Source organism: Lingula anatina, chromosome 2 (assembly GCF_051362555.1).
Source record: "Lingula anatina isolate TDL-2025a chromosome 2, LinAna3.0, whole genome shotgun sequence".
NCBI classification, from domain to species: domain Eukaryota; kingdom Metazoa; phylum Brachiopoda; class Lingulata; order Lingulida; family Lingulidae; genus Lingula; species Lingula anatina.
The window spans coordinates 11802758-11826567 of NC_141768.1; the positions used below are offsets into that span (position 1 = coordinate 11802758).

The 23810-nt window shown below is 35.7% G+C and overlaps 1 protein-coding gene across 2 annotated transcripts in view; it reads right to left on the bottom strand.

Moving 5' to 3' along the window:
* The window catches only part of LOC106176100 (colorectal mutant cancer protein), a 41960-nt gene that overhangs the window by 16209 nt on the left and 1941 nt on the right, over window positions 1-23810 (bottom strand). Inside the window, exons 2-4 of one of the 2 annotated variants that reach the window (XM_087004074.1) lie at window positions 20624-20898; window positions 12720-12907; window positions 1549-1662 (exon numbers count right to left, since the gene is read on the bottom strand). In XM_087004074.1, coding sequence (XP_086860200.1) covers window positions 1549-1662; window positions 12720-12907; window positions 20624-20898 — 577 coding nt within the window. Of the gene's footprint in view, window positions 1-1548; window positions 1663-4211; window positions 4490-12719; window positions 12908-20623; window positions 20899-23810 lie in introns of those variants that run through there. The other variant, XM_087004075.1, reaches the window with a different exon arrangement.

The following is a 23810-nucleotide window of genomic DNA, read 5'->3' on the forward strand; positions in this document are numbered from 1 at the left end:
GCATGATTGTTTTTTTTTTCAACAACTACTAAAAAACAATACCATGAATACTAATTTTCCAAATCTTAGAAGCTATCATGTTGGTATTTTAATAAGAATTAATTTTTTTTCCTTACTGCTGTTGCTTTCAATAATGTTTAAAGTATGTGATATGAAACATTAATGCACAATGCTGTTCTAGTCTAATCAACAAAAACCATGACATTTAAATGCTGTTTACAATCATCCTGATGATTCTTGGCTGACACCTATATGTATCAAAGTGCTATTTGAAGTTAGGGTACTTATGTCATAAGAATTTTTGTTTATTTTTGCTTAGTTTTTGCAATATCTCTCTAAAAATGCAGCAGCAAAAGCAGAGAGACAGAGACAGATAAGCCAGGGCACAGAATATTGCTACCATATGGCATACATTTCTGTTATTATTGATGTTCCTGCACACATCCCAGGAGCAAGCACTTCCAATCCCTTATCAAAAGTAATTAAATTCAAAATGCCAGCTAATAGGATTGATCAGTTTTTGGAGCCTGTTAATTATGATTGTTTGACATTCAAACTGAGTCACGATGAAAGCAGAATAATCCCAGATTATTTGATTCATCCCCAGAAAATTGAATTACACTTCCTTCTCATTCCATGCCCACAAACAAGTGATATTATATGACGTAGTGCAGTGTCCTTCAAGCTCTAAGCAATGGCCAACTTGACTGCATCTCTCTTTTTTTTCAAATAAATTGACAAATCTAATTTCAAGGCTCACTACACAATGCTGCATCATCACAAACAAAAACCACAAAGGAACAATTTAATCCATAGTCTTAAGACGAGAATACAGATGAAAAACAGATGAAAACTTTATGCATATGAAGAACAATGGAATTTGATTTTTTACTTCCTTGAAGGAACTCAATTGGTTTGATGAAGTTGGCAGAGAAGAGTTGACCGAAAAAAAAAATCACACTGGGTTGCCCTTTATAAACAAGGAAATCACTCTTCCCGTTTTAAAACCACAATTAGCCTGTCTGTTCATTCTACTCACACACTGAATGTCAAAGTCATGCCAAAAAGTCAAGGTCAGCAATACAAAAATCTCAATCACATTATTCATTAAAAAAAACAACATACCTTATTATCAAAAAGAATTGTTTCTGTTATTGAATTGATATTGTTTTTAGGTGTTGAAGTTATGCCAAATGATTTGTTTGCTTTCTGTAAATCTGAAACTGCTAGTAATCTAGGAGTGCTCTTAATTCTCCTATACGTCTACCATTTAGGAAGACTATGGCTACTGCAAGGCCTTGGTGTCATCTTATTTACAGTAAAATACAATAGCATTTTTCACTAACTCAAATAAATAGCTTAAACTAGCAACAAAAAATGTGACACTCATATATAATTTTATATGCTTTGATGACTGAATAAGAAATAAATGAAAGCTTCTTCACAATCTTCAATACTTTCCACAAAATCTAACAACTTGGTATTCATGAGCAGCATCACAAGGACAATAGCCAAGTGTTCTTTTTTTACCGCTAAATATGTACTTACATGGACTTTGTTCAGCTGCTTCTCCAGTAAGTCACGCTCTGAGGAGACATGATGAAGTCGGTTGGTCAGGTCCAGGATTTCACCTTTCAGAGAGGTCAGGGCTGCAGCATGTAACTATTAAAAAAAAAATATATATATATATATATATATATATATATATATATATATATAGTCAAATGTCTTACCACTCTAGCTACCACATGTCTAACTTCTGTGTGTGTCTTATGACCTTGTGGGTCCAACTTTTCATAACCAGACTTCATCATTAATAAAAATCTGTTGTTGCCTTTGCTGGGTTGCATGGATACAACCAAATAATTATCAATAATTATAATAATAATAAACAAACTATTTTTGTTTCTTCTTGTGAATGCTCAGCAGTTAGTGGCTTAGTACATAATGAGATATATAAACACTCTTAATAAAGATATATTTCAATATTCTACAAGAAACAAATTGTAAGGGGATGGGGTGATGGGCTTATCATGTTATACTGCCAAGTATAATCTAACTTGAATTATACACTTTTCATATTAGGCATATAAAACAGAGCCTTGCTTGCAAAAATGGTGTTAATATCACCAGTTATATGCATGGGCATGAGCAGCTCAATCACAGGAGGTCATGATCACAGCATGGGACACACAAACCTCTACTAGATTTGAAAGTAACATATAAAACTTCTTTTTAAACAGTTTCACTTACATCAAAGTTACTTGCTTAGATTCAGTTTGAGCAACTTTTATTGTTGCTGCATTATATGTCTAGTTAATTGCCATCTTAATAAATGTGAGTAATATAAATAAAAGATCTGAGTAAATCATTTGCATAATCGTACTTTAAAATGTATTAATGATTTAGTCGCACTCAAACTATAAGATTAAAACCTGTCAACATGCTAGGCTAATTAGGATGCTAAAAACAGTTTTATTAAGTACCAATAAACATAAGGATTACAAAGGCAAAGAACCATCACTAGAGCTAATATTGACATAAAATATAATAGGATTATGAAGACTTTTCATCTGTCAAATTACCCATCAGAACTGGAATAAACAGCCAAGAGACACTCTAAAAATCTAAAAACATTGATTGCTTATATCTCAAATGTCAGGACAATTTCAATCAGGTTCTTTTTTCTGGTTTAGTCATAGCAGACATAGTATCATATTCATTTCTTTTTTTCATATTTGACAGGCACACACTTTATTTTTAGGCCACTTTAAAAGATGTGTGATTTTCATGTTTCATCAGTCTGTACAATATGTGAAAATAATGGGCTTGGGAAAGTATACCCAGACTTCATTAAGATTGCTGTGAGATTAACTGGGAAGCAATCGCTCTGTAAATTATTATCTCTTCAAAGTGTGTTTAGTTATGTGTGTGATACCCAGAATGATGGATGTACTTTCAATGTATGCCACTGCTCTGAGGCAGGACCTCATTCTGTGCACTTGTCAACATATGAAATATCTTTCTGAATGAATCTCTTCTACTGAAAATATATACAGATCACATTTCTCTTTTTCATAACCTTTCAGACTGCACTTTTAATTTTCCACCTCTGAATTTATATTATAACTAGGTCCACTCTCTGAGAACAAAGACCCCCACCAATGAAGGCAAAATATAAATAATATGAAAAATATATATATATATATTTAAAAAGTATAAGGAGATAAAAATCCAATTGAAATGGCAATCACTTGACTCTTGAACTGTCTATTCTGAAAATTTCATCAAAATTTGAATTTGAGAACTCTTGAAGAAATCTTGTCCACAAACAAATCAAGGCCAATGAAATACACCCACTGTCAATGTGGTAACAAAAGAATACCCTATCTCAACACCACAGTTTTCTTGTATCTGCCTCCAACACTGCCTGCCTGGCTCTGACTCAGCCAAAACAAAGGAAAACCACAGTTAACACAGCGGACATAGGTTGCCATTGTTTTTAGTTTGATTATATTTTGCTGAAAGTTTACAAAGAACACAACAAATTATTGTGATCCCTCTATCTTCATGTATGCATGAGTGGCCACAAAGTTTGGATAACTTTGTCTATTGTAAAAGCAAATCTTGGCTAAAACAAATGCTGTCTGGTGCAGAAACACTTGCAATCACACAAACTATAACTTACATGTAAATACACATGCCAGTTATCATATCTTATCAGACCTACAGAGAAGTTCATATTCAAGTGAAGTCAGCCCACATCGAACGAACAGTTTCTCCCCTGTGTAACCTCACAGAGGCAGCCAATCACTGAAATTCATATCTGCGTTCCTCTCAAGACTGCTCTCTTCTCTCAAGAGAGCAGTCTTGAGAGGAACGCAAGACTGCTCTCTTCTCTCAAGATCAAATGATTACCCCTTCTCTCCTTTTCACGACCCTTCCCTCCAATTTATCCTTCTCTCCATCTCAGGACTAACCCCTTCTCTCCATCTCAAAACTTATCCTTCCCTTCATCTCTAGACTAAACCCCTTCCCTCTACCTCAATAATAACCCCTTGATGGCTTCTCCTCCTCTGCTGTACACTCTGACAAATGACATAATTTGAATCAATTAAACCATCCCTATGTAACCAAGTGAAATGCCATATTAAGAAATAATTGATATCCAATTATTATTTAAGTTGAAGGGGGGGGCAGCGATAACTTACCTCCTCCTGCAGGTTCTGTGTCCGTATATATCTGTTCATCATGTTACTGCTGTATACTCCAGAGATGTCCTCTACACTAAGGTCATGCTGTACACACTTGTGATATAACACCACGGCAGGTACACTGAGTCACAAAGTGCCCATACACTGTGTCTTGCAATTGTTTTATGAGAGTAATTACACTCCCCTCTGGTGGATACCAAAGTGTTACATAAACAGATGCCTGAATCTCTGATCAACACTCAGGTATTCCTGGCACAAAGTAATAAATATACACACCTGGAGTTAAACTTAGTGAGGACCATGTAGTAATGACCAAGACTTATAAGCATTTACAAGCTATCTTATTAATTACAGAATGACTGGTGATAGTAACCTGCAGTTTCTTCAAGGGTTGGTTTAACTGTTTATAAAGAAATTCTTACAAACTCATACTGCAAATAACGTGATAACAATATTCACTCCTTTTTATTTTGCTTTCCTTCCTTACACAATTGTCCAACTCCCCAAAAAGAAAGTTCTGTAAATAAATCATCTATTATATAAAAGTCATGACCCACAGATCCAATTATATCCACCTGGGAAGGAGAAAGAAGTGCTTCTTTCTTAGCCAGCAGGGTCACAGTGTACTACATGAGTTATAACACCAACTTCATTAGTCCTGCCATAATTCCCTATGTATTCCTGTCACCATCCAGGTCATGTGTAATGAATAACAACAAATATTTTTTTCCATTGAGGTGTGTGTAAGATTCCCCTGAGCCCTGGAAGTGGTCCAGATTCAATTAGTTCTTTATGCTTCTCTGCTGTAACTGAGACTACAGAGTTCCAGGTGTCCTGAGCCCAAGTAAACAGTTACCTGGATTTTATCATCAAGTCTTGATTCCTCTGAGACAACTTTTACAAAGTCCCTGGTATCCTAAGCACAATCGAAGTTGCCTGGTTACATGTTTCTGATACATTGTTTTGCCATAGTTCTTCATGTGCTGGGGCACTGGTAAAAGTCTTAACACCAATACCTTGTAGACAAGTTTACACACATAACACATCAAACCAGTCAAAATTCTTATTTCCTGTTTCATAAAACTGACCAATGGTGGTCAACTGGTCTTGACTCCTGCTCCAAATCTTGCCTGGTATACCACACAGCGCTGTGTCATATACGGAGTTGAAAATTACAGCCTGGCTTATATTAATATCACATGAAACTCATCCTAACACACTGGTCCTGGAAGGGCAGTTTACCTGTATCTAACACCTGGTCCTGGCTCTGGAAACTGTGTGTACCTGGTTATCTCTCAGCGGTCACTCCTCATGCCTTGACCAAGTACCAATTACAAGATAACTAGCTGCCAGAATGAGTTAACAGCTTAAATATCCTTCCCACACTAATCACTTCAGATATATTTACAACTGGAAAACCTGAGGTACACAGATAACTGAAGAACTCATCAGGGAAAAGCACAGCACCAAAACTTGGGGTATAAATAAAACAGCTGCAAAATTTCTGCTTTTTCCATGCAAGATTTGCACCAATGTTTCTTGCTCTGCAAGGCTCCCTTTGTATGCCATTATTATCATATTATTGTTTTATCTCACAAACATGCTATTTAACACAAATTCAACATGTATCCATTTATCAATCATAACCAATAATTGTCTGATCTCCCCTACTCTTGTCTTTGATAAGAAGTCTCAAAAGACTTCTATCATGAATTTAAGAGTGCTCTGTCTCTCTAGCTAGTAATTTGGCTGCTGAAAAAAAATACAAAATCAACACAGTATCCATCTCAATGTAGTGCTCTATGTGCAGTCCAATATTTGCCCAGATAATGCTAAGCCTAAAGTACATATCTCTCGTGAAAGAATTCCACAATATCTGTGCAGCAGGTATCCAGAATTATTTCAAAAATGCCCGACAGAGAGTAGGATCTTGGTGAAAAAGATGAAAACATAAATCTTGAGTCTTCTGACATCACTAGCTGCTATGTACATCCCTCATGCCCAGAGGAACAGAACCTCCTATACAGGGAGGCAGCGGACTGAGTCACCTCCTTGAAGAGATAGAGACTTCCAAAAACCATGTGTAGTTATCTGGCATCATAGTAATAGAATAAACAAATTGATCTCCTAATTCAACTGCTGGTGCTGTTATCCCTTGCTTTGTTACTCAATAGTTAAATGTATATCTGCAGTGCCTCTGACTTATATTGCTGCCTTATCAGAGGAAGACACAGAAGTAGACAATGGTAGAAAACTGTAATCCTGGCATTTCTTCTCAATGAAATACTGTGATGTGCCTTAACCATTGCCAAACCCGTCCTGTTTAAGGAACATATATGGCAAGATTCTGAAGCCCATTTTATGAAATTACAGCCTACTAGAGTGTTCCTTTTTTTTCCAGAGTTTCTCTTTCATCAATCATACAGGACTCTGCCAGTTACTCCATAGTTAAAACATATTTCCACTTACTGTTTTGGACACAGTTTTGCTTTCTTTGCATGGGAATCTAACCCCTCAACTTTAGAGTATCAGAGCATTGAGTGGGTGGGAAGGAAACCACTATCGTTCCTGTCTACTTTCTTTTTCCAGCTTCCCCTTCTAAACAAGACATATCTGCATTAGAGTTTCATTAGTGTGTACAACTGGCTTGACACCCATACATACATACTGGAGCACAATCCTCATCTCACTGATCCAATTAGCTAGCTCCATTTGTATCTCTTCTCTCAGTGTTGATGTTGACTATCAGCATCCAAGAAGGGCAACCTATACTACCGGCCCAACAGACAGAATGTATTCCTGGAAACTTCCAGCACAGGACTGGTACAAATGGTACAACTCTACTCGCCCAAATCATTCCTGGTGTTAATTTCTCTCCTTGTTATTTTAAGGCTCCTTGGAATAACAAAAACACAAGCCAATATCTGTGCTTATCAATTTGTTCTACCTTAAAACACATGCTGTGGATAATTCTAATAACTAATAGTTCTACTACAAGCTGGGTTGCACTTTGGTGAGAAACCATGGGTGCAAAACATGGACAGGCGAACAGGCGCTGAGCTTTCCTTTACGGAAAAACAGGAGAGTCACCCATCAGTTACTCAGTGCTTTACAAGGAGAAAGTGCACCTTGGCATCTGATGCCAACTAATGTGAAATGATGTAAGCGCATAAGTTCCTCAACATAGCAATCTGAAGAAATACGTGAAAAAAAGAAGAGTTCAATAAGCCAAGTGCTATGAGCCCAGCAACATCCTACGCATTTGATCCATTCATCTTTACTTTCCTCACTATCACTTTATATATGTAGCCCTGTACAAGCCTACTTTGATAGGCAAGTCTAACATAGGAGATAAGACAATTTCACTGCTACTGCTGCAAGCCTGCATGTACAGTCAATATTTTCTCAGATGATTCACCATTCAACATCTAGATTAGAGTTGATACGCTAATATTTCTCACTTGACTTCAAAGGGTTGGTCTGTATGTCTACATGCTTCAACTGACCACAAGTGTCATAAAGATCTCTCACAGTGGTCAATCATCATATAACTGAACTAAGGATAAATCAAACTATTGCAATCAGCAAACTTTCTAATGACCTTATTACATGAACATTGATGAAGTTTTCTGAGAATGTTCATCAATGGGATTACGGGGCATTAGAGCCAATGTTTCATCTTCATTATCATCTGCTGTTTCCTTTGAAATAATAAAAATCCCAAATTAGCATCACAACACTTATTTCAAAATAAGTAAGCCCTCATTCCATCAGTTGATTCTTGATGAAATATTTCAAAAATATATTTGGTATATTTGGTTCAAACATTATTATATACAAATTGACAAACATTTTCTTTCTACTCATACAGCAACAACGAAAAAACATCTTCAACTTCACATAACATTTATTAACAAGCACAGGTACACATGTATTTATAATGCTTCAACTTGAAAGAAAAAGATACTAGACCTCAGTGGTAATTAGGACAGTTGTATTTGCAAGATTATATGAACATTTTCTCTGCTGATGAAAGCAGCCAGAACAGATGCTTTCTACTTCAAGGCTAGGCTTTAAGTTATACCTGTGTGTTTAATGATTCTCCCTCCAGACAGGATATTTGTGGTAAGGTGTCCCATTCAGTAGTCTGGTGGAGGTAAGTTATGGCCACTGAAGTATTTCCTGAAGAAATTTGGTGGAAATGTTTTCTTTCTCTCTCTCTTTTTTCTTTTCTTTTCTTTCTTTCTTTCTTTCTTTCTTTCTTTTTTTTTTTTTGGGGGGGGGTCTTTTTTTGTAATTTCTTTTCTTACATACTTTGTTTCAAATTAAATTTCTCAAACTTGAAATTAGAAATTTTGTTGAGAAACAAACAGTAATTTTTAATGTCATCATTTTCAGCAGTTAGGAATGTACAGGTATCAACTTTTTTCAAGCAGCACTAGGTTCCTTCTGATAAGCGTTCCAATTCAAATCATCACTACTAAATGAAAAAAAGACCAGCTCTGCCCACTTCTCCATTTCTCCAGTGTTATCTGTATCATAAATCCAGGCATTTGCACTGTCACTTTGTTCAAATACTGCTCTTGTGGAAGTGTAAACACTTCTTCTGGCCATTTATTGATACCACTGGCTGGCATGGCTGTGAAGTTTTAGAAACGGAAGCTTCAAAAGAACCACGAGGATTGCGCTTAGATTGAACTCATAAAATGGCAGGAATAAATGAACAAAAATTAATCAAACCTGACTGACATATCTATTAATTCCTGCACACTTCATAAAATTATGGAGACAAGGTTTAGAGAGGCAGTGGCCACCTTTTTTGCAGGTACCACCAGCCTGGATTGGGTTTAAAAGCAGGAGTAATATGTAATCACTATCATGATGAATTTCACTCTGTAATAAGGATCTACAGAGTAATGAGACATTTTACATAGAAAATGCTTTTCTGTTTGGCATAAAATGATTGGTGAACCAGCAAAAATACACCAATCAATCTTAAGATAGTTTCAGAAGAATATTTCACGGACCATTATTATATACCTGAAAGGGATAACAACCCTTCATATAAGATTAAAAATTCCACTATAAATACATTGTAAACATGTAAATATTATAAATCCCATTTTGCAACCAAAATGGCACCTATCACAGTTTTTCTCATATCTCTGCTTGCCAATGGACCACATGGACCTTCATAGATGACTATCCTCTGTAAAAATCTCTTGGGAGATTATTACAAAAAAATACACTTTTTAAAAACCCAACTGACTAACTTTAAATGTCGGAACAGATTAATTTTACCATTGGAAAGTGGGAAATTTTTTGTTTATCCCAGAATAATCTGTTTTATCGACTTTTCCACACATATGAAAGCTTGCATGTATTCCTGGCACCAATCCTCCCTGTAAGATATATGAATATATATTTTTTGCATAGTAACAGTTTCCAAACTTGTTAAAAATACATATCTAAACATCAAACCAGGCACATCCTTTGGTATCCCACATGCATTTGACCCTCCTAAAAATGATGCTTTAAGCCTTGTAGTTTGGGGGGAATCATATGGGGGGGGGGGGGGGGGGGATAGAATGCACTACAAGTGAGTTTTTATTTTCACAGACCATTATTATGTATAATTCTTTTAGAACTAGGAAACAATACCTACAAAAGTCTTGTAAAACTCCCAGAAAACTAGACAGCAGGAAAAATATGTAGATAAGGTATGGAATCATATCAAGACCAGTGACCTTGGGTTTTAAAAACAAATCTTTTTAGAAAAAACTTAATTACAGCCAGGTAAACCAATGCAATCATTTAAAAATTCTTCTTGCAGAGCCGTGAAGACCAGCAATTGCCACACTGTTCTGCCAGATCATGGAGTTTTAAGTATATCCCCCAAACACTAACATTTACAAACCACACTCAAAACAACTTCTTGAAGCTCTAAAATAACATTGAATGACTAAACATTCTTTATATTGATCTCTTCTCTAAAACAATCTAGTTATAAATAGGTATCTAGATTGTTGGGAATGATTCTTAATCATCTATCTGTTGGTCTGCTCATTTAGTCACCTAGCTATTGAAATAGTTGTCCAACTCCAAGAAGTGTCAACCCCCTTGGTCTGTTTGTCTGTGCATCAGTCACTGAAACCTGCTCACCCAACACTTAACAGGTGGGTACAACACCTAAAACTTTTCTCATGTAAATGATTAGGAGCTGCAAACATATTTATATATCTTTTGCCTTTTGTTTCCTAAAGAGCTTCCACTTATGCACCAGTCAATAGAACACTTCTTTATCATTATGAGGCATTGCCAGGATGCCATCAATGGGCCATTACTGGAGACAGAACAGCAATTTTCCACTTCACGGAATAATCTCTATATTTTACAGCCAAAGAGATCCATCAGCTGTCAAACCAGGCAAAAAACAAAAAAATGTAAAAATCTTAAGCAGCCCCTGTGGTAATAATGTTCACTCGGCTGTGAACAATGACAAATGACATCATCATCTGGTTATTCTGCTCATTTCCCTGTTATGAGTGGAAACATATTGCAGAATAGCAGAATAACCGCTTGTGATTCATACAGATCTAGAACATGTTCCCTTTTCATTTAAACCAAATTATTGGTGTTTCATTTTCAACCACCATGCATGGAAAATGCAATAAAAAAGTGCAATACTATATGCGTGTATGTAAATCACAGTAGAAGGTTCTGAGAAATAGAAATTATCAGTGATAGAACTGCAACCTGCTCTTGTATTTACCATAGGGACTTGCACATAAGGAGGATAAAATATAATATATCAATCATATATCTATCAGTGTTTCCCCTGCACTTAAATGAGCGAGGCGCCCGCCTCGATGATATTTGCAAGCGCCTCGCTGAAATTTGTCAAAAGCACCGCCTCGCTGGACTATATGGAACAACAAAGTATATTTTCACTCATGCTAACAGTTACTGAAAATTATGTTTATCTCTAAGCAAATATGGCATTTTCTGTTTACATACGTAATCCCATGCTTCTGAGCACTTGATTTAGTAGTAACGGAAAGACGCATGCGCGTATGCCTAAAAATAACCAGCAGTTACTATCTCCCTGTGAGTGCCTCGTTTTCGCAGTTCTGTGCCTTATTTGAAGTATAAGAAACAGAGCGAAACGAGGCAACTGTTCTTGACACCATTTAATCACGTGTCAAGAATACACTTTATCACTTCATGTTCCGAAATTCAGACCGCCTGTTGTTTGTTTTTATAGTTTACGAATGTTCACTGATAAAAAAGGAGCAAATAAAGTGGACTTCGTTGATTTTATAAACTTGGAGAAGATTTTCTATTGATTTACGGGTGAGTTTTGTGAAAGCAGTAGCGTTGTAAAACTGGGTCACGTCAGTATTTCGCGTGGAAACCTATGCATTGAATATGAATTTCCATGAATGAATAGAACCATATAAATGAATAAACGAAGAACTAAAATTGATGATAAGTGTGATTTTCATCTCTTTAATTCCGAAGCATTCATTTAACGGTGTTTGAAGTTGTTGATTATAAATTACATCTCAAACTACGTATAACTAGTAGCGGGAGTCGCTTTGCGCTGAACGACAGGAGAGAGAACTTTTGCGGCAGTTTTATATTAGGATGAAGCGCTCCCACACGCAAAGTCAGTTGACCAGTTACTTTCACAAGAATGTGAAAACGGTAAAAACAACATATTTTATCAACTTTTTGGTCAATTTAAAAATAATTCAATGTAGTAAGCCCTTTTTCTCGTTTCTTGTAAGTATTAAAGTAGTTAACTTTTTTTTTTGAAAGTATTAACTTTTTTTTTTTTTTTTTTTTGAAAGTATTAATTTTTTTTTTTTGAAAGAGTATGTTCTATAAACTGAAAAGGACTAAAATGAGTGAATGCACAGACTGGAAAATAAATTTCGTCCAAACCTTTGTTATGTCATTACTGAATTTACTCCTCAAAACATCTAAAACAAGACAATTCAGTGCCACATAAAATGTAAAAAAAATCAGTTCTAAATACCCTAAAATGCACCAAATTGCACCTCGATTTAAAAAATTTTCCGGGGGGGCATGCCCCCGGACCCCCCTAGTATTGCTGGGATCACGGACTGCCTACCACCTCGCAGAGCTTGAAAGCCAGGGGAAACACTGTCTATAACATCACTGGCAAAACTTGATTCAATCCTTAATGTTTCATACAAAACACAAAAGTTCCACCTTGTTGAGCCAGATGGTATGTATATTTTTCAATATCACAATACAATAGACTATAATCCAATTTGGAGTTCAGAATGAAAAATAGCTGTACACAGTTGAGTCAATAGCTTTGTGGCCAGACTGGTACTATTTTTAGTGTTTGGAACATAGTAATGGTCTTAAAAAGCATTTTCATGTTTCCATTACATTTTTCAACAAAGTTCCAAATGTACTGACTGTAGATAAAAAGGTAGAGTAAAGAGTAAAGCTGGGGGAAAAAAAACTCACCGAGTTGGCAATCTCCAGAAAGTGTGTGGCCGCCTCCTGACTGTGCTGCCCCCTGGGGTTCTCCATGAGCTCTGAGATGACTCCCGGGTTGTGGTGCTCTATGAGGCGCTGAAGACTGGTGGGTTCCAGGTGCAGATCTTGAGCACCACTGTCATAGTCCAGGCTCTCTGGCTTGCCTCCTCCTGACACTGGGATAACAGAAATGTAAAATTAGCTACATTCTCTCATAGACATTATTACATATGATACACCACTGGACACATATGGTCTGTGTACCTGACATGTGTATATGTAAGTGTACATGTGTGTGTATGTGCATGTATGCTTGTAGGCATGACTGCGTGTCATAAACCTATGTCAATCAACAATTTTGCAAACACTATTTGACAAACATATAGAGTGATCTGATTAAAATTTTCTGCAATTCTGTTTGAAGCTGCAATACAATAGTATTGATATCATCTGAGAAATATCAAAAGAAAAAAATATTCCAATTTTCACTATTTCATCCACATTCACGCATCTGGAAGGCTGCATAAAATATCTGCCAAAGTGAAACACCAACAGACTATTATGACTAGTCCTGCTCTCTCTGAACATTATCAGAAAATAAAAAGACAGTATGATTTCTATCGGCTTTTATAGCAGTACTCAGGTCTGTAGGTGTGTTATCTAATTCTGCAAGTCCTACGAATAAAAAAACATGTGCACAATGATATAACTTTCCACCTGATCACAAACTTAGCTGCCGTAGGATTAGCCACTTTGAAAAACTCTCCTGCACAAATACAGTGGTTTACATAATAAGCACCACATGTTCAGGTATCACGTGCCACAACTCCGTTACAACTTTAACCTTTTGATGCACGTGGTTTATGCGACACTTGACACTCCAGACTGCACATGATTCAGAAAACTGCTGCATGTTAAGTAACTCATCTAGTACAATGGTACTGAGCAGAATTACCAGAAGGAAAAAGGTCACTTTAGCTCACCTTGGCCTTTCAATTTTTTCCCTAAACCAAAAGAAACTTATAAATGGGAAAAAACTCAACTATAACTTAATCTAACAAAAAGATTTTAAATCTTTATAAGAAAGAATTAAAATCTCAACTAAAATAACAGCACTCATCTTTGGCACTTACAGCTGCTGTCATTTACTTGTGAAATTCAGTTTTTCTAGTAGCACATCCTTCTGAACCCCTTGACACATCTTGCAAAAAACAACCTTCAATTTTAACTTTGGTACTGCCAATCACTTTGAGATGAGACCTATTTTTCTTCTATAGTTCTAAAATGACTGTCAAAAACAAAATCGAGCGAAAACACTGGTGTTATCAGACGGCATACCTGTATGAACTTGTATCATCTCTGATCTACCTGCTGATGGGAAACAAGACAGCCACATTGTAATCCAAGTTTGCTTTAAGTCTAATATAAACCACTAGCTTATCATTCTGTTTTCAACAATGTAGGACCATAAAACAATGATCTGGTATTACACAGCCTTTTCATGGCTCTAGTCAATACATACAACTGGGACCCAAAGCAATGGATTACACACACAAGTAAGTTCTCTATGGGTCCTGTGTGTTTGCAAGTCTACTAAAATTTAGTTGTGGGTTGTCGATTTAGGGAGGAATAACCGCAAGCTATTGATTTGTAAGGAGCGTATATATATTAATGCACTGAAAAAAAAAGGCAAGAGACTCATATTAAAATTCCACAAAGAAGCCAAGATATCTCAATTAAACACACACATTTCATTTTCCTCTCATCGCATATTCAGGCTGTATTACAGTATTTGTAAATTTTTAGCCTAATGTTTTCCTTATTTTCTGGCAAATTGGTAATTATGTCTCAGAGAGAAGTGAAATAACACTTTGAAACTGTGCCTAACACTGGGAGTGAAAATGCACAGAATGAAAGTTACTATTTTGGCTTCAAGCAAACTCACATAAAATAATCTGAAAACACCATTCTAATCACTAGTACTTCGGGGTCTATTACACCATTTTCACATTAATACATGAAGCTTCTAACCATGCGAAAAGAATAAAGTTTGCTGCAATCGAAGAAAACAAATAGTCACTAAGAAGGAAATAAATGTGTCCCTTTAGATATTTGATTCAATGCAATTAAATGTGACATTATATGGTGTTTACAGTCTTTTCACTTCCACACCCAAATACTAGGAATTAGAATGTAATGCTAGGATAATTATGAAGTATCCCCCCCCCCAAAAAAAAACGCTCAATCGTTCAAAAACCACACTTACTATTATATACCAATGTTACAGACTTGGCTGTACATGAGTGATGGCATTGCCCCTTGACTTGACACCAATGTTACAGAACACAAAATCTAATCTGTTCCATCAACTGATTCTGTCAAATCCTAGAAAGTTTTTGATTATTATAATCATAAAACAACTCTGAAGAAAAATTTCTGGCATTTAAGGTATTTTTCTAAAAAAAAAAAAGAATGTGAAAACATTTTTTTTTTTTACATTTTAAATAATTTTCCTTAATTTGAAATGAATTGTCAACCTGCAGTATTCAAAGACATCCAATTAGGATCTCAAAATGTATAATTATGATTTTTGAATGGCTGCCTCTGTATCAACAATCCTTTGGTTCTTTTTAAGATACAGTCCAATCATCAGCGCACAAAGCACATTTCTGTGGACAAATGCCCCATGGTGAAAAACAGCATGTCCAGACAAAACTATTCTAATGAACAAAATCTCTTCAGAAAAGTTATGAAGACGTGAACTTAGATGACTTAATGCTTCAAATTGCGGAGTCGGAAGTGGCAGCTTGACATGGCAACCTCTAAAAGTGTTTGCTGTCAATAAAATCACTTACGAAACCCGCTCAAAGCACTTGAAAAGTTCTGGGAAATCTCTTGTTCTCTTCATATGGCTTATTATGCTGAGGTCAAGCTTGTGATTTAGCAGAGCACCACCTAGAAAACTTGCTGGCTTGGAAAATCTCTGTTAAAAAGAACACTTGCAAAGTTTAGTCAATTTCCTTTAGAAAGTGCACTTCCTTCAACAAATTCAAACTTCAAGCAATGCAGCGCAGTTTAAACCCTTTTTCATCTTTTTTGGAGCAACAGCCAGAATTGCAAACGTTCTGACAAGGAGTTAATAAATATCTGCTTTTGTAATCATGGTTGTGTTTCAGCTGATAACATTGACAATTTTTCACTCTTTCCACATCCCTATTTAATGTTTTATGAAAGTTATGCTGTCAAGTGGCCTTTAATTCACCCAGGTCAGCTCATTATGACCAGGAAGAAAACCAGTTGAAGCTAAATCTATGACCTGTCAAAATACCATCCCAGAAGATAAAATGATTTTTATTGCATAAACCTGTCAGTTTCTATGTTATCCGCATGCCATGGTTGTATACACACACATGTAAAAAAAAAAAAAAAAAAAAAAAACTCTTGGGGGTAGATGTAACCACAAGGGATTAAGTGATTCTTAAAAGAGTTGATTATTTTAACTGTATCTTGAAAAGGCATATTTTTACTAAATTTATTTACTTCTCAGCAAACTGACTGCAGAAGTGGTTTTTACTTGTGGGTGATGATAGGGCACGTTGGCAAGGCTTTGATAAAAAATCATTCCAAGGTAACTTTCTTTCACTTTAAATGCCAGGCTTTTCTTGGGAAAAACAAGCAACCATGAGACCCCTTTTGGTCAGTTTGTCAAACTACAGAACACATCATCTGTGCTATTGTGAACTGAAGGCAATTTTACACTCAACTAATAAAAAATATTACATTATTCTGGAAACTAAATCAGCAAGTATTTATTAAATATTTTTGTTAATATTCACTCAAAACTTCATTTTGAAAAAAAAAGGCAAATTATACAAAATGTCCAGAATTTGCATTATTCATTTTAATAATTACAAGCACCGCAAGGCATAGCTCATTTAATCTTATCATGAATCTTAAATCAAAACCTGAACCTAATTCATACTAAAACGTGCAGTCCTGCATACCACACACTGCACATGAGAGGTGTTCTCTATAACTCACATGAGTCCAAGATCTGGCGAGTAATTCCTGCGATAACATGCTGGGAAAAAGTCACAAACACCTGTCCACCTCCCAGATATAATGCAGCTTAATGATGTTAAATCTAGCAGGGTACTTGGTTGCTATTTTGGCATGCAACATTTAATAAAGTACTTTTCTGTCCTTATATCCAGAGCTATTGGAAGCATCATAATTTATTCATGCTGTCCAATTGTTTTTTTTTTTTAAATACTTTTCAGAGTGCTAAAGTGAAAATGGTGTGAATAAATCATCATCTGTTACAGGTAAAAAGAGACACCTGTAAATAAAACCATGTCAAGTGTTCAATCTACAAAACAATACCATCAGTGTATACAAACAAAATCAGTAACCAGACATCGGCACTCGCATCAGTGATACAGGGTCATGTTCAGTAATAATCCTTGAATTTGAAACTGACAAACTGAGAAATCTAGGTAGACAAGAATAACACACTTCCAAAGTGGACAAAATATCCACACAGCAGTCATTTAAAATAAGCAATGTGGAACAAGTGTAGGTTCCTAAAGTGAGACAACCCTAGAATAACACACTTATCAAATTGGTGCCAGATTTCCCTGTGGTCCTCACTCGTCCCAATGTCACACTGCACTGCTGTCAGTGTCACCTGAAGCTGTATCCAATCAAAAGCAGACACAAAAATGTATCATTTACAAATTGTGGATGAATTACAAGGCGACTTGCCAAATGCACAGTGTTGAGCCTCTCTCTCTCTCTCTCTGTATGTGTGGGCGAGAGGGAAAGTTTTATTGGGACACTTATTTCACAGACAATGAGATATGCTGGTGAATAATATGGGTGGTAAAAAAATCCTAAACAAAATAATCAATGAAATCTGCCACATCTTTATCACATCTACCTTTATTTGTGCTGTATTTGTAATACTCATATTGTTTGCAAACAGAAAAGTATATATATTAAATTAAACACTTAAATGATCATTACAAAATACAACAAGAGCTCAATAAAAGGCAAGGGAAATGTCTTGTCTTCACATAAAACTATTTGTGACAAACACTGGTGGCTCACTTAATGCCAAGCCATGTAGTTACTGCATATAATAAAAAGCCAAAGGGTGCCAAAGAGAACAAGAACAGTGTGTCATGTTACTGCCACATAGCAGTATTATGGTATTCTGACCACACAGCCTTAGGTATCAAAGGTAACTAGAACCTACAGGAGTCAAAGTTGGTCCAAGATAAAAAAAGATGTATCAAAAGAGTGCCTGTCACCTGTAGCCACTTAATTTGAATTGCTGACTTGACAGCAATTCAAATGAAAGGTATTCATTTTATTTACTATTGATGGATGGTGTATCTCTGAGATTAACAGACCTACAACAGTGATTCACCATGATTCAAAGTTTTTTTTTTTTTTTGTACAACAGCAGTCATTCAAATACAAGGGACGGTTTCCTGAAGCTATCACTGGCCAAAGTCTATTGTTACCTTACCTGTGCATTTACTGAAAATGGAGATTTTCCAAGAGGCTTGCATATTGCGAGGAGGATGAACCAGAAACATAACAGTTTCACAATCTCTGCCTTTAACTAGCAGAAATTTTCTAAAAACTGTTAAAAAAGCTGGATTACACCCAATAATTCCATTATATCACATAAAAGCCATAATAAATTAAAAACTACAAAAAAAAAGGCACAGATGTAAAATTGGTAAGGGAGTTTTTCAGTTATGGTCATTGTTGTCACTGTTGAAATCCATATAATTTGGGAAAGAACGAGTAAAAATTGGCTGAAAACTAAACACTAACCTATGAAACCAACCAACACTATCATTTACAAGAAAACCTACAAACTTTACCTTCCTAGAACATGGACATTTTCATAAAAGAAATTATTACTAGCCAGCAAACATGAAAGAGGCGGGACCCCATAAAGTGTAACCATGAAAATGCTGACAGCTAATTAAGGAAAACCTATGTATTATAAGGAGGTATGTGTGAAATGCAGAATCACTGGCAATATTCACAGGGACCACAATAACAGACCTTTTCTCTTATGTGCTGGTTTCATTACGATTTAATGAGCAGTCTAATAAACATAATGACTGTGCCTTGAATGTAAATACCAAACAAATGCATTTCAACATTGCTGAAATGCATAAATATAACAAAACAAATTTTGAATAACATAATCCAAATAGATCTAATTGAATGACTATAAACATTGGACACAGTTTGACACACAGGGCAATGAAGGTGTTAGAGAAAATCTGTCATAAACATGAACAATCCACCCGAGTTGGCACTAAAAGGGGGAAACTATGACCTGACTATAGTTTGAGTTATGTAGCTGACAGACTCCCAGGTGTTTGCAATTCAGTTCTGATGCATGTCAGGATGAAGCTCTTCTTGAAAATTGATATTTCTATTCTGATTTCCAACTGATTTCTGTCTTCAAAAATAGAACAAATAGTAAACATACATGCAGCTCGGTAATCTAGGAGTCAGCATCTGGTAGGATTGATAAAAATGGCATGTTTACAGGTAGATTCTTTGAGAAGACTGAATTTTTACACTCACATTATTATTGGCAAAGTTGTCAAGATAGGCCCATGTTTTGTTTTACAGCATAAATTCCAGCAATTTTTTTTTCAAGGATCCAGTAATAAACCCATTTAAAATAAACAATAAAAACACTCTGTATGTTCCGAGAAGATTTGATAACCCTGAGTAAATACAGACAATAACACCCCTGTGCTGCTGAAGAAAAAAACAAACCACTTACCAGACTGGCATGATGTAATACATACCAACCAAAGTCAGCATAAACACAAGGACCAGGAACACGTGTTGAAGCACTAAAACAGTAGTTTAATGATGAACGCATGTCACAGATAGAATATTAGTATACTATACATTATGGTTGAGGTGATGCTACATGCCATGGCAATAAAAATCTAGCATTGCCTCAAGGAAAACCTTATGAGAGCAATCTTGGTTTGGCAAATTGTGAGAATGTTTTTTTTTTGTAACACGGAGGCTGAGAGTTGCGAGAAAAAATGACTGCAAGAGCACATAAGAGATAATAGAAATGGAGAGAGGAATTAAAGATGTAGAAAGGTTATTGCATAATTTTCGGAAAAATGAAGTAATTTCTTTTTCAAATTAAGTAAATAAACAACAAGCTGAACTTTTTTCTTTCTGTCCTCTTTTCTTTTTCTTCTTGGTTGTCTGCTGCAAGGCAGGTTCAGCGTCTGCCACAACATCCATCACAATCTTCAGCTCTTCGTTTGATCTTACCATAACTTTCTCTTTCCTTCACAATCAAACACATCCTCAAATTTTGTCTGTCCCAAACAAAATCAATTTCCTTAGTAATATCTACAAATGTTGACACTGGCAACTCTCCATTGTCAAAAATCTCTATCTGATAATTAAACATCCACTTCATTTCATCGTACCTTCCTTATGGCCACTGGCCTTTGGCTAGACCAATATCTCCTCATTATGAACATAAGTGGGCTGACCAAAATTAATTGATGTCACTTTCAATCAACAGAGATATCAAATCAAACAAAGCCATCTGGTCATCAATTGCTCCATCATTCTTCATGACATGACCGCCATGCTCATAGGACTGTGGCTTTTGTTGGGGTGAACTCAAGCAAGAGCTGAGGTTACATGAGATTAAGGAGACTTCAAGTAATGCAATTACCAGCTGAAATCCAACACATGTATACTCACACCAAAGGTTAATCAGGCTGAAAACCTGCTTTATCTCTGGTTTCAAATATATTAAATCATGTAATGTGAATGTCTCTTATCATGGTCTTAAAATATATATGTATCATTACCTAAGCTGTTTTCTGAGCTTGTTCTCCAAGATGGTGACTGAACACAGTGCTGGCGGTCAACATCAGGTGTGGCTGGACTGGGCAGAGAGGGGGGGAGAGTGGACATATCAGGGACAGGTGCCTGCAGACGGTCTTGTTCCAGCTCAGTCATCAGTTGGGTTCGACACAAACAGAACTCATCAAACGAAATCTTGCCATGGACTCCAAGTTGAGTGATAATCTCTTCTGCAGAGTCCTCCATTCCAAGAAGACGACACATGTTCTTCAAGTCATGACTGAAAATATTGGATCATAAAAAATGTTAACTCTTGCACATTTAATTTAATACCAAATACACTAGTTATACACAAATAGGTGAAATAATAATTATTTATAAGTGTAAGATTACATACTAATAACAATTCTTTTGCATTTATTAGCAGAGACAAATTTAAAGTCTGCCATAAGAATTTTCTTTCAAGTTAAATTATTAGAATGCCAGGTTCACATAATAGAGGACAAACATTAATTTCTAGAAGTAATTCAAATGCTCAAGTCATTGATTCAACCTAAAAAACACCTAAGCAGGGCAATATTGAGTTCAATAAAAGAACAGATTTACATCCATGATAGGAAGTGACCCCATAGTCACAAGGAACCAATTAACCATAAAAAAGAGCAAAAAATCCTCCCATTATTCATATTCCTTGAGAAAATCTGAAGCTAATATGAATGAAAGATGTGATTTATCTCTTAACTGGGTGAATCTCGAAGCTCCACTAATACAAAGTTCACAGTATTACTTTATCTGAGACTCTGAGACTGAGAGTTATCAGTTGCATATGTTCCTCCTGAAATACCAGTGATCCTTAAAAGAATATTAAAAATTCTCTTTTATAAGTTTAATTTTATATTTATATTCCTACACTTCCATTCCTGATCCTAACGACAAATTTTTAACCCCTTTCCCTCAATTGCTAAAATTGTTCCTATAAATATTGCAATAATAATAATACTGAAGCAAAATAAAGTGTTATCTTAACAAAATTTCATTTTTAACGTCTAACAAATTCTGTATTTTCTTCAGTGACTGTACTAAATGGCCTGGCATTCTACAATCATCTTTTGTTAGATAATGATTCATATTTATAATGAAAGTAATTTAAAGATTTTTTTCTAAAACTCTCAGAATCAACAGTCCTGTTAATATCAGTTAACACATTGCAAGTGAGATATTCACACTGCTATATTGTCAGTGAAATGGCACTTGAGTTGCCCTGACACTTATTTCTCTTGAAAGAAAGTCTATTCATGGAATACACAGCATTATCTTTATTTTCAAGAGACTACTTGGTTTCATATATTCCAAATCAATCCTCTATTTGAAGAGGCAAACTCTTACTTTCATGACTAAAATCAATACAAATATTCTGTCAGCTTCATAATTACGGAAACAGTTCCAGACATCTAGCTCAACTCCACTTCAGAATTCTCACTGTTGGCATTCAGGGGGAGAAAATCATAAAACATCGACCAAATAAAAACAAACATTCCCTTTTATACTTGTCTCCACAAAGACCCAGATGTAACAATAAACCATCGATTCAGGTGAGGGAGTTCAATCAAGTGCACACTATTACCATTTTATCACAAGGTTAAGGCTATCCCAGGCTCACATTAACCACACAATACCACTACTGGTGTGTCACCATGTACAGTTCTCTTCTCTGAAGTAAGAACAGTTATAGTTCTTTGTGGTAAACCCCACCATTCAACAGATATTTCTATACTGCACTTGAGAGACTGCACACTGATACTCACTTTATTCTCAATGTGCAGGCCTAGAATTTAACTATCAATTTTAAGCCACAAAGAGCAGACTTGAACATGTACAAAAATTAATACTTATTCAAGATGAAACAAGAATATTGCACAAAAAAATTAATATATCACCCAGAAAAGTTAAGTGGTTTAAAAGTTCCCTTCAAGGCACACTACTGTTAATAGATCAGAAAATGAAATAACTATCATGTCCGCAAAGAGCACTTTCATTCCTGACAAGTTATCGTATTAAACAACCTGATAATGACTAGACAAATTTGTAAGGCATGGGATAATACTTATAAATAAAATAATCATACCCAAAGGGTTCTTTCACTCTGTTAAGTCTCTTACCCTAATGGCCATTCCCGATAATAGGCTCTCTTGAATTGTTTTCAATTATAGTTTTTCTTTTCTTAATAAAAAAGATTATGCATTAGTCCTTGTGGGATTTCATCAAGTTAAAGAGGTATGCAGAGTTCATGTGAAAAAAAAAACTGTCTAGATGCCATCAGTTTGTCTCACCATGGTCTAATGACCCTAAGCCAATCTGCTATCAAAATGAAAAGGAAATATCAAATTAAATTAAATTCCTCAGGGATTTCAACAGAACCAAAATCAAATGCCAATGTCTGTCATTCAGGTAATGTGTTTTAATACATCTTTATCAACTGTGAAACAATCATTTTTATGATCATATCAAAGGTAAACAATAAGGCAAAGAAAGACATATCCAGATGAGAATGTTATCACTGTCGCACAGAGGCAAGGTTCCTGGACCTTGTGCATTGTCTAATTTAGAGATATTTCTTTCTTTTTTTCTCTCTCTAGTCAACTGACACACAAATCAAGTCTAATCTTTACTGGTGAACAGTGCAACTTGCTGATTTAAAAAAAAAAAAAAGAAAAAAGACACATGGAAATACATTCAAGTAATGGATATTCATCTTGTGCATGTTAGAATCTTTCTCACAAAGGTAAATGGTCAAGAGGCAAGCAACCTTAGGTAGGAGTGAAAAGAATGTACATAAATAAACTTCTCCATCTTTCACAGAAAAGATTATCCCTGCATATTTGTAAACATAGCTGACCTAAATGAAGTTCACACCCCAAGGTCACCAAAATCCCATTAGGCTAAGTAAGCTTGCAAGTAAATAATCATATATCACACACCATGGGCATTGATTTACACTTCCTATCATGTCCACACCTTGCTACAGGTAATCTGCACAGGGAATAGGGCAGTTTGGAAGGATATTATTTGGAAGAGATAGTGTAGTCACTTAGGTTAATGCGAATCATATTTGATTCCTGTGAATCTGATGGCATGGCCTTGGCTTTGCATTCAATATACACATACGATCATATGGTAGTTAGCCTCCTCTAG